Source organism: Haplochromis burtoni, unplaced genomic scaffold (genome assembly GCF_018398535.1).
Source record: "Haplochromis burtoni strain Fernald_Lab_line unplaced genomic scaffold, NCSU_Asbu1 Contig_447, whole genome shotgun sequence".
In the NCBI taxonomy this organism is placed as follows: Eukaryota; Metazoa; Chordata; class Actinopteri; order Cichliformes; family Cichlidae; genus Haplochromis; species Haplochromis burtoni.
In genome coordinates, this window is record NW_024582808.1 from 149001 (window position 1) to 165433 (window position 16433).

The window sequence follows — 16433 nt, forward strand, 5'->3', positions numbered from 1 at the left end:
CACTAGTGATTAAATAAGAAAATCTTGAAAAGAAATATGACGGGAGGGCAGATGGGATATTGCACAGGAATGAGCAGCAGAAAATTACAGTATTGCACTTTTTAAATATAAATATAAATAACAATAAAGTGACCAGTGCAGATTAAACAGAGTACTTGTGAAGCTGCAAGGTAGCTTCTGAGTGCGTCCTGTGTGTTGTGTGTGTTTAAGTGTTGTGGTTGAGGTGTCATATGGCTTGGTGGTAAAAACTGTTTTTCATTCAGAATTCCTCTCTCTGGAAATGAAGGGCAGAGCCCAACTCTTGAAAAACAACCCGACATTATAATCCTCCCTCCACCAAAATTCACACTTGGCACAATGCAGTCAAAAAAGTACTGTCCTCCTGGCAAACTGCCAAACCCAGACTCATTGAAATGCCAGAAAGAGAAGTGTATTTCATCACTCCAGTCCAGTAGCAGTGTGCTTTATATAAGTCCATCTGACGTTTTGCATTACACTTGGTGATGTAGGGCTTGGATGCAGCTGCTCGGCCATGGAAACCCATTCCATTAAGCTTTCTACACACTGTTTTTGAGCTACCCTGAAGGCCACAGGAAGTTTGGATTGACTCTGCAGAAAGACCTCTGCGCTTCAGTATCCACTGGCCCGGGTCTGTGATTTTACATGACTGAGTTGCTGTTCCCAATCATTGACCCTTTGTTATAATATCAGCTGTTGGTGATATCATGACCAACAGTCAGCTGTTGGTGACTGAATATTTTTACAACTGGACATGTTGCACAAGTGGCATCCTATAATGGTACCGCGCTGGAATTCATTGAACTCCTGAGAGTGACCCATTCTTTCACAAATGTTTGTAGAAGCAGTCTGCATGCCTAGGTGCTTGATGTTATACATCTGTGGCCATGAAAGTGATTGTAACACAAGAATTCAATCATTTGAATGGGTGAGTAAATACTTTTGGCAATATAGTGAATTATTTAAAGGATTTCCACACTGTTTTTCATGTGATGATAGTCACTTTGCAGTTATTAGTAGAGCATCTATAACAGAAGGAACTATGGTTCTTTTGCATATTAGTACGGTATATGAGTCTTCGTGTTTTGTTTGTAAAGAAAAAAAGAGTTCAGACTAGAGGCTGTGATGTATTCCAGTGACACATAGCTTATTATTTATTATTCACTTCTGTCCTGAAAATAAACAGAGCCAGAGCAACAGTAAAAGACTATGTGACGATGATATTTCACTTACAGACATGTCAAATTTAGCATCACATATTTACAGTCAATCTTCAAGTTAAAAAAATGAGAGAATGATTTGAGGTCAGTAAGCTGCGATATACACCTCACAGTGCAACATGTAAATTAAGTCAAGAACAGGTTGAAAAACAAAAAGCTATCTGTGGGAAAACATCTGTTGCTTGATGCCCACATGATTTTCCTGTGAAGATTTGTAACCTACCTTGTTGCTCCAGTTAAGAAATCTCAGCTCTGAGCTGGTTAAAACACGATCTTTGTAACAAGACCTTTGTTAATCCTGCCAGATTCCCTCTCATTTGATATTGCTTCCAGCTTTCTGTGGATTTGCTCAGCAGTGCAGCACTGAGACGGGGTTTTTTTCTCTCTACACAAGGTAGCACCAGTTTTAGAAAATAAGACCCCTGGTTTATGAGAAGATGTGCAACTAGGAAGGAATTTAACACTTACTATATGCAGCCATGACAAGTCAATATTTGGAAGTTAAAAATATCTCAGAAGTGTGGTGTAAAGTTCAGAGGAGCCAGTGGCGTGGGAGTGGAGTCATTGGCCCAGTTCAGAGTAAAGTTGGCCTTGCTCTGTGCACTCTCCTCTGGTACAGGGAAAGCAATATGACAAGCAACACCTATAATCAAAATAAGAAGCGAAACCAGTAAGGCGGTTCCCCGACGGAAAATCAGCTGTGTGGTAGAAAGCACCACTTTGGGTTTGGTGGTTTCGTTATGTTCAGTGTCCCTCTCAGATGGTGTTGCATTAGTATTGATGATGCCTGGCTCTTGAGCAGCTTTCATCTCCTGATCCAGGGTGTTGACAGGACTGTAGCCATCTGTTTTTGGAGCTTCTCCACCATCCGACTGGGCCTTCAAAGTGCAAAGATGCAGTTAATGGATGTGTGAGTGGCTCCATTATGATATGACAAAATACAAAAAACACGCTGTGTTGAAAGACTTACTGAGTCTGGGCAGACAGGACCATCCAGCAGCATCGCTTCATTGAGCCCTGTACCAGGAAGGTGTCCAGGTCCTACCAATAACTTCTTCCCAGCTCGCAGTTGAGCCTAAAACATGTCAGAGCGAGGTTCAGGAAGCAAATAAAAATCTGGTAACTCTTGGGTATAAATCCACAAAAGTAAACCACAATCTAAAAACAGATATAGTCCTCTGCTTTCTTCCTGCTGTTTTCAAACACATTACTACTCACCTGTCAGCTCTGGCAGCGTTATACAATAATATGAATAATAATTATTATTAACCTTTATTTTACCAGGAAAAGTCCCATTGAGATTAAAAACCTCTTTTTCAAGGGAGTCCTGGCCAAGAGGCGACAACATGTTAAAATTACAAAGTTACATACATGTTATAAGTAACAAAATAATAATAAAAAAACAAAAAAAGTAAATAAAAAGAAACTGACAAAAACAAGGAGATTATATAGAGTTTATAGAGCTACTCTTGACAAACAAATGTGTTTGGCACAACCGGGCATTGAGATCTTTACTCTGCTCGCTAAAGCAGCCGGATGTGGCAGGTTTGTCTCCCTAGCCGGCTCAAACAGGCTACAGGTATTTGTTGTTGTTTGTTGTTTTCTCCCTAGCTCTCTCTCTCTTCTGTCTCGCTCGCCTGGGCGGAGCTCAATGTGTGGTGAGCCAAAACACCTGCAAGCGACTGCTCACCTGTGTCTCATTACTCCTGCCTCTCCCAACCACCGTTTAAGAGGGTGGCTCGGAGTTTCTTGTCGCTGGAACGTTAAACGACTATCGTTAGCGTTGCCCAGCTGTAAAACGATCTCCAGTGTTTCCTGCGTGTCTTTCCTGGTGTTGATTCTCTCATCTGTCTCCGTACCTAGATTCCCTGGTTCCATCCTTATTTCGCGTCCCTGGACTACCTGAGTGTGAGTGTTAATTACAAGCATGGAGAGAAGTGAAGAGGAGTGTGTTGAGTGGCGTGGCAGAAGAGGAGCGTGTGTGGAATTTCCCTCACCATTCCCTGTGGCTGCCCTTCCCCTTTCCTCCCCTCAGTACTTGTATATAGTCACCCGGTTTGTTGTAAATAAACCTTTTGCACCTTTCTCCCTGTCTGCGTTTGAATCAGTTTAGTCCACTGTGGCAAGCTTATACACAAATAATTAAATGTATTAGTATGTGGGATATGTGAGAGTACATATTGTCTTTTATGTCTTATCTATTTTTTTGAAAGTAAGAAAAAATTAAAGCTAAACAAAGAAAAGAAAAAGTTCTAAGAATAAAACTAAAATAACGATATACAGATAAAAAACTTACTGACAGACCTCCAAAGATTTAACTCAGAAATGTCACCTGTTACATTCATACTTTTTTTTTGGAAGATTGAAATAATATCTATGCTTTTAGGGAAAGATATGAGCGTCTTACCTTCTGAGTGACTTTTTTCCAGTTAATTTTAAAGATCAGAATCAGAAATAACACTGTCTCGAGGGAAAGGCATACAAGTAGGCCCAGCCACAAACCTGAAAGGAGGAACACAAATTCAAACACATCAAGAAAAAGTCTAGCTATCAAGCTATCAAACTGCTTATACCAATGGTCTTTAAAGACACAGCCAAGCTGACAGTCGACTCTGCTTATTCACAGCTGTAGACTATGAGTCCATATGCTCGTATAAAGTAGAGACAGCACACCTAGACTGTGCTTCCATGTTCGGATGCTGTGCCTGTGTACAGAATTTCCAACTATCTTTGCAATCCCATGGTACTTGAATTGTTTTATTTTATTTTTGTGACAACCACTATGAAAGCCAATTGATCAAAGACCATTGATCAATGGCCATGAGTACCATTCACAGAGAGTTGGGGAATGGCTGCAATCACAGCATTGTAAGATGGTGAAAGATGTACCCTTAGGCCCCGTCCTCGATTCAGAGATGGTCTTTCCCTTTTCACGTAAATGGCCTCCTTGACTCTGCGCTCAAACCAGCGTTCCTCCCTGTCCAAGATGCGTACATCCTCATCATTGCAGGAGTGTCAAGAGTGTCTTTGATTAATGGTCATGACAATTTGCACATTAAGGATCCAGGAACTGACCTCACAGCCCATTGTTCACTCAGTGGTGCTAGTTTCAGTCAGTATGCAAAGGTACTGTTTATAAGGTTGGGGAAACCTGCAGTCAGCTGAGACTGAAGAAGTCACTTGGTTGAGTGACAAAATGTTTCTCCCACTGAAAACACTATGTCCAGATGAACAGAATCAACTTTTTGGGGTCAAAAAAAGTCTCCTTCAAAAAAATTTTAAAAATCCTACAGACTGCACAAAAAAGTGAAAAAGTGTTAGTGTACACAAACAGACACATTTGATGAAAAGTTCACATCCCTGATGTACATTAGGATAATCAGATTTATTTACAATACTGTGCAAAAGTCATGAGTCCCACACTGCTTTAATAATATTGCGGGCTGATAGTGCTTCACTGTGTACTTTTCTGTCCAGATATCCTTTTACTGCATTGTCAGAGTGTTTGGGATCATTGTCGTGTTGAAAAATTAAGCTGCTGGCAAGATGGCACTGCACTGTGAATCATAATCTGATGGCATTTTTTTTTGCGTTCATAATTCCATTCATTTTGATCAGATGTGTTTAAGAACACTTTAAAAATTACAAGTCTCACTCCTTGAAAGCAAAAATTAAGAAATGAGAAATTTGCACAATACTGTATAATATTTAATTGTGTGTTGTGTGCAACTGTTTTTAAGTGAATGAGAATTTAATTTAATCAGCTTGGATTAAAAAAAAAGAAACATAAATAATTAATAATATTTTTTAAAAAGTTAATCATATCTATATCCATCCAGTTTTACACATCAAGGTTTTTCAGCTCTTGTGGAAAAGGTTACAAAACAGCTGTTGAATTACCTCAGGTGAAGAGTGTGACCTATAGCTGGCTCTTTATCTCAGACTGATACTAAAGGCTGGGTTATACAACTAAATCCTAAATCAACAGCAGCTGAAGTGCATTGTGGGTAATGGGATATCTTAGTATTAAAAATGATCAGACTGCAAAACTAATCGTAAATAATTGAAATCCAGTTACATGTAGTTACATTTAGAAACCCAGTGTTGCTGCCTACAGGCTCTTATGTGCCGGCTTAAGTGCCACTGGTGATAAATCTTGGTATCAGACATTGTTATCGGCTGTTTTATTACTTGTCTCACCCTAATGTCATATGACCTCTGTCAAATTGTGCATTCTCCACTGTGTATTTTGTGTTCCTTGTCTCTGTGCCAAATTATCTTTGCATTGAGAATTCCTGCTTTTTCTTCTCCATGAAGCTCTATCTGTGAGTCTGAACCTACTTGGTATCCTGGTTTTTGTCCTTGCTCTTCCCTGTCAGACTTGGTTTGCCTGTTCTGATCAACTTCCTGAGTGCACCTGACTGTCTCTTGCCTGAAGTAAAGACTGCATCTCGGGGCTTTGAAGCCTATTTCAAAACTGTTTTTCATGTTATGCCGTTGAGTCCTTTGATTTTGACTTATCAGTCCACCCATCTATTTTCTTAATCATTTATCCAACTACAGTCACCAGGAGTCTGCACCTTATCCCAGGTGACTTTGTTAAAGGGGCGTGAGTACACCCTGGCTAACACAGGGCTAACAGTCACATCCACACCTACACCCTTGACCTAACATGAAAGATTTTAGGCTGTGGCAGCTGAAAGCCCTCACAGGCAAAGAGGGAACATGCAAACTTGTAAAAAATAATTTAAAAAAAAGAGCTATGAATACCAAACCTTCTTGCTGTGAGGCAAAAGTGAAAACGTGTGCACCACTACAGCATTTAACTTATAGCTTGTCTGTAGAAAGATGCCTACAATAGAATAAAAGTATTACCTAATATCCTCAGGTTGGCATAAAACATCAAAGCTATTCCTACTGGCAGGCCGATGAGGTAGTAACCCAACAGGTTGGAGATGGCAGCAATTTTCTGCATCCCAGATCCTACAAGAATTCCTGAGCAGACACACTGAAATGGAACACAGAATAAAAGGAAACAAAGTTGAGGGTTTGATTTGATCAAGCAGACAACCAGCTCTCGGAATTAGTCTTTGTAAAGTGAGATGAGAACATCGTTTTTTGTTGTGTAAAGGCATACCAGAAGTGAATCAAAGAACTGTACAAAAATGTGCACTGTGAGGTTTTCAGACACGGTCGACACAATTTCGCTGCAGAGAGCAGAAAAAGAGCATTAAAACAGTGTTATGATAATATTTTACAGGGTTGAATGTGTGTGTTGCTGTAATACTCACACATCAGAGGTAAATATGAAGGCAACAACTGACTTACAGCTTGCAAAACCAATACCCTGGCAAACAGCAAGCATTCCTATAGAGAAAATGCATATAAGTCCATCTGTCCTTATTTTATCATGTATTACATATGTTTGAATTTTCAAAGAAATGTTTAAATATCCTAATACCCGACAGAAATAGGGTCACTTTGCAGGTGAGCAAAGCTCTGGTGGTGTCCCCGGCCCCCAGAGCATTCCCAACACGCACACAAGCAGCTGCATGGATACCTAAAGGAATCTACAAGGTCCAGACCAGAGTAAGCATTTTTCCCAAATTGCAGAAGTGCTGTTAAATAATAAGATGACTGTGTTCAACTAAGTAAATGGCTGATACGTACCATGTATGCAATGGTTCCTATTTCATTCAGCACATGCTGAGCAGCAAGATCCACCTCACCAAGTAAACCTGAGATGATTTAGAGAGATTCATGAAAGGTTTTGCTGCTGTGCACGAATGCAACATTTTTACACAAACTTTTGAGACAAAGATTTTACAGTGAGGTAAGATCTTGTGAATTAAACTTTTCCATTTTCCATGATGATTTTTTTGCAAAAAAAAAAAGTGAAAACCCGGACATTATCTGGGGAGATAACCTCAAAGAAGATGGGAGAATTGCAAAGTAGTAAATATCTTTTAACAGCATTTCGACTGTAATAATTTACAATATCGCTGATACTGAACAGATTCTAACCGGAAATATCAGGCCACTGATTGGAGTATAGATTTTTGTTTATAGAAAGATTAAGACAACCCTGGTAAACATTTTGGTGCATTTTTGAGAAAGGTTTAAGATTTAATCGTTGTTATTATTAAATCACTGAAACATAACCCCTTTATCAGAATTTACTATTTTATCATATTTAACCCTTTGCTTCCTTTACATGTAGATCTATCAGTATTGCATATGCACTCCTCCCCAACTCTGCTCACCTCCAGCATGAGCATGCTCATCTCTGTTCAGTCACCCTAATTCTAATCTATGCTGCATAGTGTAATATTGGATTAATAGAAGAACAAAAACAACCAGAAGCACCAACAGTAATATCAAGGTCAAGTTATCACACAGTTAATGATATGCTGCTAATGATAGATAAATCTTTTTCCTAGAAACCAGTTATAACAAGTTAGCCTAAACCAGCAAGATTATGCACTCTTTCTTTAGATTTGTTCCATATGAAACCCTGGAAGTCTGAATCTGGGTTTTTGAGACATGATCACTGTATTTTTTGTGACTTGTGCACAGCAGAGATGTTCTGTCATAGTGATAACTGCTAGGTTAAAAGGAAAAAAATAGCTTGATTTTTGTTTTCTTCTCGAGAAAATAAGTGTAAAATGAGTGTGTGTAATCGGCCGTTTACGTGCATGTTTGTTTGTCTGGCAAATAACACTGACCAGCGAGAAAACTGCCAATCTCCCAGAGCCACCATTCAAAGTAGACCATAAGTAAACTTGGAACAGCCAGCTTCATGTAAGAGCCCCATTCCTGCAGACATTCAGTGGACCAACCTGTGAGGTTTACAGAAAACTCAATTCAGTAAAACTAATGTCTGAAAAGCTGTATCATTCACTTTGTGTTATTCATGTGTAGCACTCACCTCCCCATGTCTTCTGATGGAGCTTCCTTATTCTGATGTAGCCGTACAGCAGCAGGCAGAGGGTGATCTGAGCGAGGCTGTTAGCGATTGCTGATCCACTGAAAACACAGATGATAAAACGTATTTATACCTGTGGTTGCCAGAGGAATGACCACTAACAAACAACATTAACAAACACAGGAATACGCTGAGGAGGCATGGACCAAAAAACTAACAGAAAGACTGTGGTTTGGCACACTAGGTTTCTCATAAGCTGAGGAAAGACTTTTCACAATTAGTAGGAGTGAGTGCTTGGTAAATGTGAGGGATAGGAGAAACAGGGCCCAGACTGAGGCCTGGGTTGAGTCATCTGCCTGATGAATCAAATGTTTTTCCAGCTGGAATAACTCCTGTCAGAGAACTTTCTTCTTCCTTTGCCCTACACTGCCCCCCTCACTTAAATAAATTTCAAAAATAATAAACATCAGTGCACTGCTGACTCACATTTAACAGAAAACAAATTTTCTTCTCCTCTCAGTCCCCTCTTTGGACAACAGTGTAGTGAACATGGCAGTGACAGAGGGCTTTTTTCTGTTTTATTCATAGATTGTATCTGTTATTCCACCATCAAAAAGTCCATAAAAAATGAAAAGGCAAAATGAGGCAGTGTGACACACTTACATGATGCCCAAATTGAGGGTGAAGATCAAGACATAGTTGAAGCCCAAGTTTAAAACATTCGCTATTCCCGCTGTGTACATCTGTGGCAATATGATCCCCTGAAAGATTTTTTTTTTAAAAGACATGATTAGCAATCCAGTATGCAGAGCCACCATTCCTTCGGCAAGAGTATTTATTTACTTAAATTACTTTACTATTTTCCCAAAGACAAATTCAGGTAAGTGTAGCACACTGGTGGAAACTAGAATAAGACATTATCTCACTGAAACTGCACATTAGCTGCTTATGATGTATTTGGTGCTAAAAAAAAATAGACCTGACAGTTGAACTAGACAAAAGGGGGACAATATAGGATTTCAAAAAAATTTCATAGTATGTGCATGATTACATTTCTGTCACAGAAAATCACAAGTCTGAACTTTAAAAGGGCGCTTTACGATGTTATATATAATATTGTGCTAACATTAGCTGATAGTGTGGGTAAACAGCTGGAATGGCACAGCATGGCACAGTGTCTATATATGCATATATATACAAATATACATATAAATATCTGAATATTTATATATTATTCCCCTCTTGCTCCTGTGGGCAGTCTTTATTTTTCAAGCTCGGGTCCTCTAGCAGAGGCCTGGGAGCTGGAAGTTCCTGCACAGTATATTTGCTGTTCCTAGGACTGCACTCTTCTACACACCAATCTCAGATGTTGTTACTGGGAACTGCTGGAGCCACTTGCCTAGCTTGAGTCCCTGCACCGAGTGCTCCGGCAATCACTGGGACCACGGAAACTTTCACGATCCACATTGTCTCAAGTTCTTCTCAGGAAGATGTGGTGTTCCCTTCTGGTAGTTCCAACCCCTCAGTTCTAACTACTTTCCCTCTCTTTGTTTCCATCCGACTACACTTCTCCAGTCCGAATGACAGTCCGATCTTGTTGCTGTACATCATGGTGGAAAGCCCAGCAGCACCTCCATTTCTTGAGGATTCTGAGATGGAACCGGCTGCAGACTGACCTACTAGTGTCCTTCTACTGAGCCACAATTGAGAGTGTGCTGGTGCACGCCATCGCCATGTGGTACGCTGGTTGAACAACAGCTGATAAGAAGAGACTCCAAAATGTCACCAGAATTGCAGAGAAGGTAATCGGTTGTCCACTCCCCTCCCTGGAGTGCATTGCCAGCTCTAGATGTCGCTCCAGGGCCTGGGCAATTTTAAAAGACCACTTCCATCCTAACCACCACCTATTTAACATCATGCCCTCTGGAGAAAGGTTCAGATCCATCAGACGCAAAACCAACAGACTAAAGATCAGCTTCTTCCCGTGGGCTGACAGAAGTCTCAATGCACCAGAACACTGACACCACACTGACACACTTCTGCAGTCTTCCCCTTTGTTTACTTATGGTAACCTTGAGTGTGTGTACGTGTGCATGGGAGGGTGGGTGTGTGCGGACGTGGGTATGCACGTGCAAGCAGACCTCTCCCATACAGTCATTCTGTTTTTGCTATTGACAATTTCCTGCGCAATATCTTGGTAAATGTGCAATAATAATAATCCTACCTTTTTTTTCTAACACGAAGATGCCTGTTCATCTTCGTGGCTATGATGGCTGACAGGAGCTTCCATTTGGTACTGAGGCAGGTTATTGGCCGGTAGTTGGATGGGATTGGTCCCTTTTGGGGATCCTTGGGAATCAGGACTGTCTGGCCTTCAGTTAGCCATTACGGGTGTCTCTTGTTCATTCGCAGCTGATTTATTTGTGCTGCCAGTTATTCAGACTGGAGATTCATTCTTGGATGTTTGCACTATGTTCAGAGAGGTTGCTGTGGTCTGCAACCTCTGGTTTATTCTCCTGGTACACCTCTTCAAGTGCTTGCTGTACTTCTTAGTAAAAGGAGAAGGAGGATATCTCCTTCGTAGATACCACACTTAACAACATAACAACATGACCTTTCTGTTTTAGTTTCCCCTGGAAGGTGTCTGACTCCTACATACCAGAAGCATACTTGTTTCATCTCATGAACCTACCTGGTTTTGCAGGTAGGCAACCTGCAGCTGGTACAGAAACATAGCCTGTAGCAGAAAGAAAGACAACATGAATTTAGTTGTTTGTTTGTTTTTTACTAAATTAAGTTGGCAGTAATAATTCTCAAACATGAGGGTTAAACAACTCAATACTAGTGCACTTACTAAACTGCTGCATGTGTGTTACTAAATGCAGATGTTGAAACACTGCAGCTGATAAGTACACAATAACTAATAATCTCAGTCAAGGTTAGGAAGTAAGTGAACTAAGTCTCAGTCTCAGTTCATTAAACTCACTGGAACAGCTGGTAGAAATGCCATCACATATATCTGGGCAATTCTGAAAGGGAAGCAAACAAAATGATATTCATTTAGTGAAGCAAACATAAAGACAATCATTCAAGTTTGCAAAAAGTGCATCTGTAAATTCATTCATTGTGGGAAAGTGCATCAGCACTGTCTTCACATTACATCAGTTTTCAATCGTAGTCCCTTGAAATCAAATTTAATTTAATCTCATACAAATTTACTCAGAAACTCTGAAAACACATATAAAGCTGAAGTTTTCTAAGCACAGAATAGTATTAGTACTGCTGATAAAAATGCCAACAACAGAACTAAAAATATAGATTTGTATTCCTTTTTTTCCAGTTATATATTCAAAGATGCTACATCAGCTTTAAAAACCATGATTTTACCTCGCCACCTCTTCCTCTTGGTGCATGAGGATCAGTAGGCTGTAAGAGTTCATGATAATAGCCCAACATGGCAGGCAAAACGCCAGCAGGATCAGTGAACTCCTTTGAAGAATCACTCCAACACGTTTCATGTTTTTACTGCCAAAAGTCTGCAAAACACAAACAATGCTAATGGGAACTGGATTTGACTCCATCATAGTGAAATTAAAACCTTCCCGTGGATAAAACCGCTGCAACAATAATACACACGCACAGTGTGGTTTGCTCACCTGAGAGATGAGTGTATCACAAGCCAAGGCAAGGCCATGGCCTGTTGCAACTGTGGTCGAATTAACGGTCTGAGAGGTGAAGAATAAAAAAAGCCACACTTTAGTAAACAGTTCATACATTCATTATGTCCAAAACTTGAAGTTGTATTATAAATAAATTTAAGATCATGGGTTGCTGTCACCTTCAAATTATTCTTAAATTAAAAATGTATTACACTTCAACCTTTGACAATCAAAATACGTATCAAGTCAAAGAGAGGCAGTTATTTTTGCACACCAAGATGAAAGTTGGGTTAATGTTGCATCAAACTGAAATGTGTCATGTACTCCATTCCTTTGTATATTTTATGCCACAAAGCAGCATAAAATATAAAATGAGACCAGATCTTGAGATGGAGTCACACCATCCATTCTGGCAACACCCGTCTTCAAACACAGACTTCACTGTGAGCTTACTTACATTATACAGTAGTCTTAAATGGTTGTGAAGCTACTGAGTGGACAAATTGGTCCACAGACAGAAAACACCTGGAAAGGTACTGAAAAGCACCCAAGAGCTGTTCCCACTATTTTAAAATGGTGACACATACGAACACAGAAAGAGAGAGAGACAGACTCACAATATAAAAACAATAGGGGCGAATCGTGGCTCAAAGAGTTGGCAGTTCGTCTTGTAACCGGAAGGTTGCCGGTTCAAGCCCCGGCTCGGACAGTCTCGGTCATTGTGTCTTTGGGCAAGACACTTCACCTGCCGCCTACTGGTGATGGCCACAGGGCCCGGTGGTGCAATATGGCAACCTCGCCTCTGTCAGTTTGCCCCAGGGCAGCTGTGGCTACAACTGTAGCTTGCCTCCACCAGTGTGTGAGAGTGAATGAGTAGTGAAATTGTAAAGCGCTTTGAGGGCCCCGAAAAGCGCTATATAAATGCAATCCATTATTATTATAAACATCCATCACTGAGGTTAGTGCAACTTGATTTGCTCCTCACAAAGATGTAGGGTGATTCAGCAAACACAGAGCACTGGACCGTTTTCGGAGTATATGCTCAGAGCTTAAAAACTTTCTTATTGATCAAATGAAAAAGCAAAAATGTTTGTAGATTTTCTGCCATACATAGAGAAAATAAGAGCTGTTTTCATCTCTGATACATTGCACTTCAATGATCCTAATTTCAAGTTACAGGCCAGAAACAACAGTGAGCAACCTCGTGTCAGTGGAGTGATTTTCAGATGAAAACAAAGGTCGTCAAAGCGTTGATAGATAAAGTTCTGTTTACTTCCAAATTGTTTTAAATGAATCAGACGAGGTGTACTAAAATCGTGCTAAAAAAAATCGGCCCTGGAGAATGAAATTTCTTTGAATTTGTTCAGCAATCCAAACATAAAAGATCATGCAGAGTAATAAATAAATAAATAAATAATAAATAAATAAATTGTTATTTATATAGCACCTTTCAAGACAGAATCACAAAGTGCTGCACATAAGATTACAAGTCATAAAAGATTTAAAAAGAGAAAATAAAACAGGCAAAAAATTAACCAAAAGCAGTTTTAAAAAGGTAAGTTTTGAGTTGTTTTTTAAAAAACAGTCTAGGGGCCACAGTGGCAAAAGCTCTGTCACCCTTAGTCCTCCTCTTAGTATTTTTTATAGCAAGTAAGCCCTGATCAGATGACCTCAAAGACCTGCTAGGGACATAGGGCTGTAGCAGATCAAAGATGTAGGCAGGAGCCGGTCCGTGCACAGCTCTGTAGGTCAAGACCAGGATCTTAAAATCGACTCTAAATTTAACAGGAAGCCAGTACTTAGTTATCAAAAATGAAAGGGATACCAACAGAAAAGAAAAGACAAAGAAGATGCTACGATTTTCACAGGGAGTGGCCAGGACAAGATTAGAAATTAATCTATCAGAGGGAGAGCTGAGACTGAGTAGTTTAGAGACATAGTTAAAAAAAATTGAAAATTGACTCTACTGGACAAAGTATGAGGAAAAGAGAAATATCACAAATAGGATTCATGGATGCAATGAAGGAGGCCATGCAGAGGGTTGGTGTGCAGAAGAGGATGCTAGTGACCAGGTAATATAGTGGCAGATGATATGCTCAGACAACCCCTAAAAGGAGCAGATCCTAGTAACTACAGCCTCTGGTTGCATTTCAGTTAAACAATAATAATAATAATAATAATAATAATAATAATAATAATAATAATAATAATAATAATCTTGATTTTTTTTTAAACAATAAAATATAGTTTGATTTTTTTCTTACTGGAAAGGAAAGGAAACCTAATCTCCCATTAACAGAAAACACAATATATTAATTCTTACTGAGTTTTGCAGTCCCCTTGCTAATTGTTCCTTTGACATTTTGAGTTGATTTTGCTGGCGGCAAGGGACAAAAAACAATTCACACAGTGCACTGTACTAGTGCTTAGCTGATCTCCTCTGATCTGTCTGATAGTCAGTGAAATGATCCTTTTGGGTGTTTCTTAACAGCTCTAAGGCTTACAACCTAGTAAGCAAGCAGCAATAGATCATTCAACCAGTTTTTTTTTTTGTTGTTGTTTTTGTTTGCTTGTTTACTTTTTAGGCTTAATGTTAACGAACAAAAAAGAAAAGAAAAGAAAAGATTAAACTGCTTTATAACCAATCAAGCCCCACTGCAGTAAGGCTATGGAGCTAGCCTAACCTAACCTCACGCCAGTAGCGGGAAGTTAGCAGGTTAGCAGAGGGGATAGAGTTTGTATAAAATTTAAGTTTTAAAATATTGCTTTTGAACTGAAACTCAACCAAAACCAAATCCTGAGACTGGACCGCACTCACAGGCAAAGGTAAAGGAGAAGCTCTGTCATTTTTAGATGGAAACTTTCAAGCACTAAGCTAAACCGGACTTGCCTCTTGTTGTACCGGTCAGGCAGCTACCTGGATGCTTGCACACCCAGTCTGGAGTCTGGAAGTCATTTATAAACAGGAGCTCCGACTGAAATGTTGCAGGATCAAGGATGGATCAAGTTGCAATCAGCAAGGTACAGTATAATCGAGTGAAGGAGAGGGATAGCAGGCCAGAAGCAGGCATGCCGTGCAGGAGGTGGACTACTATGCAGGTAGTGTAAACTTTTACCAAGTTAAAAATAATGCTAACAGAACACTTAGCATTAACGACTACATTCCTGGCATATTGAGAAATGTGTAGGGCCATTTCAGAGCTGTTAAAGTGGCTAACACCATATCAAAGATATGATGGAGCAACTACAGTTCATTCACTTTTAAACACTAAACCACAAGTCTCAAACATAATTACAGGCTCCAATCCGGCCCACTGGACAGCTAGAGGGTATAGATTTTGTACTTTTAACTATCTTTACATAATATTTAAAAATTTCTTACTAAGAAAGACCTCCTCTACTGCCATTCATGCTACACCAAAGTAATTCAGTAGAAGATAAGCAAATAAATGACAGAAAAGATTCTGTTTTTTAAGAGTATACTGTATTTTTTACAGTGGTTCTACGTTTAAATATTTGCTATGAATTTTCTGTTTTATAATTATAGGACAGCCTGGGCAATAAGCTGCCTGAACTTTCTCTGTAACTTTACACATTTGTTTTTTTCCATTTCAATCCAAAAATTTGTGCTCTCATTTACTACACCAGCATTTCTCTGTTATGTAGGAAAACTGACACATACTGTTGAAATTGCACTTCTTTTTCTTACATTAGGATATCTCAGGGATTAAATGTATAGTTAAATGTCTTTACACTGAAAGAAAGTGCAGCGTCACTGGTTTGACCTACTTAAAATCAAAGTGTGGTGTATTTGGCCTATGATGTAAAATGAGTTTGACATCCCTGAGAATACAAGGCAGTATTCATTAATTCATCGAAGCAAGTTCAACAAGCTTTAGCATTTGAGCTGAAAGGACAGCACTATCACTGAGGTGGATGATTGAGTTTTGCTTCTGCTTTGGACCAGATAACAACTTGTTCCTGCACGAAAAGCTAGAAAGGAAACACCTGTCTCCTGTCCACTTGATAAAGGCATCCTCTGTTACACGAGAGCTGGAGCTACAATGAAGGATAAGGCAAAGTCCTTCTTCTGCAAGGACAGGTGAGTAAGTAGATATTTTTCTTGGCTGGTTACTCTTTGCCCATCTCCTTGCCGCTTCAGCACCTCGGACAGTGACATGACCTACTGGGGTTTTGTTTTTGTAGTGCAGTTAGTCGACTTTAAAACATTTTTTTAATAAGATCAATCTAATATTTTACAGTATCACTTTTATGTGCATTCTTAAAATTCATAAACGCATGAGATTTTGTTTTTGATAATAACTAGATTTGGTATGCTATTGTGCTTGTTTCCTTGACAACGTTGTTTTTCAGTTAGAGTACAGGCGACAGCCCCTCCTAAGAGAATGTACATGATTCATTAGTTGATATTAACCAGTGCTTAGTAGAAGTTTGAATTTTCTAAATATTTCATTCAGTTGTGTTTTAACCCTTGTATGGTGTTCGGGTCTGTGAGACCCATTTTCAGTTTTTTTCAAAAGAAAAATTAAACAATTAATTATTTTTTCAACCTGAAATTCATTGGCTTTGGCTTATTTTCTGTGAAGAACA

General features: G+C 39.4%; 1 protein-coding gene across 1 annotated transcript in view; it reads right to left on the bottom strand.

Moving 5' to 3' along the window:
- Positions 1-1148: 1148 nt before the first annotated feature.
- slc47a1 (solute carrier family 47 member 1) overlaps positions 1149-16433 on the bottom strand; it is a 21084-nt gene continuing 5799 nt past the window's right edge. The window contains exons 3-17 of the mRNA XM_005945374.3: positions 11820-11888; positions 11551-11699; positions 11150-11192; positions 10856-10900; positions 8827-8924; positions 8167-8264; positions 7964-8077; positions 6909-6976; positions 6700-6808; positions 6530-6605; positions 6376-6445; positions 6114-6246; positions 3646-3740; positions 2209-2313; positions 1149-2116 (exon numbers count right to left, since the gene is read on the bottom strand). Of these exons, the coding sequence (XP_005945436.1) occupies positions 1751-2116; positions 2209-2313; positions 3646-3740; positions 6114-6246; positions 6376-6445; positions 6530-6605; positions 6700-6808; positions 6909-6976; positions 7964-8077; positions 8167-8264; positions 8827-8924; positions 10856-10900; positions 11150-11192; positions 11551-11699; positions 11820-11888 (1638 nt within the window). The 3' untranslated portion in view covers positions 1149-1750. The remainder of the gene's footprint in view (positions 2117-2208; positions 2314-3645; positions 3741-6113; positions 6247-6375; positions 6446-6529; positions 6606-6699; positions 6809-6908; positions 6977-7963; positions 8078-8166; positions 8265-8826; positions 8925-10855; positions 10901-11149; positions 11193-11550; positions 11700-11819; positions 11889-16433) is intronic.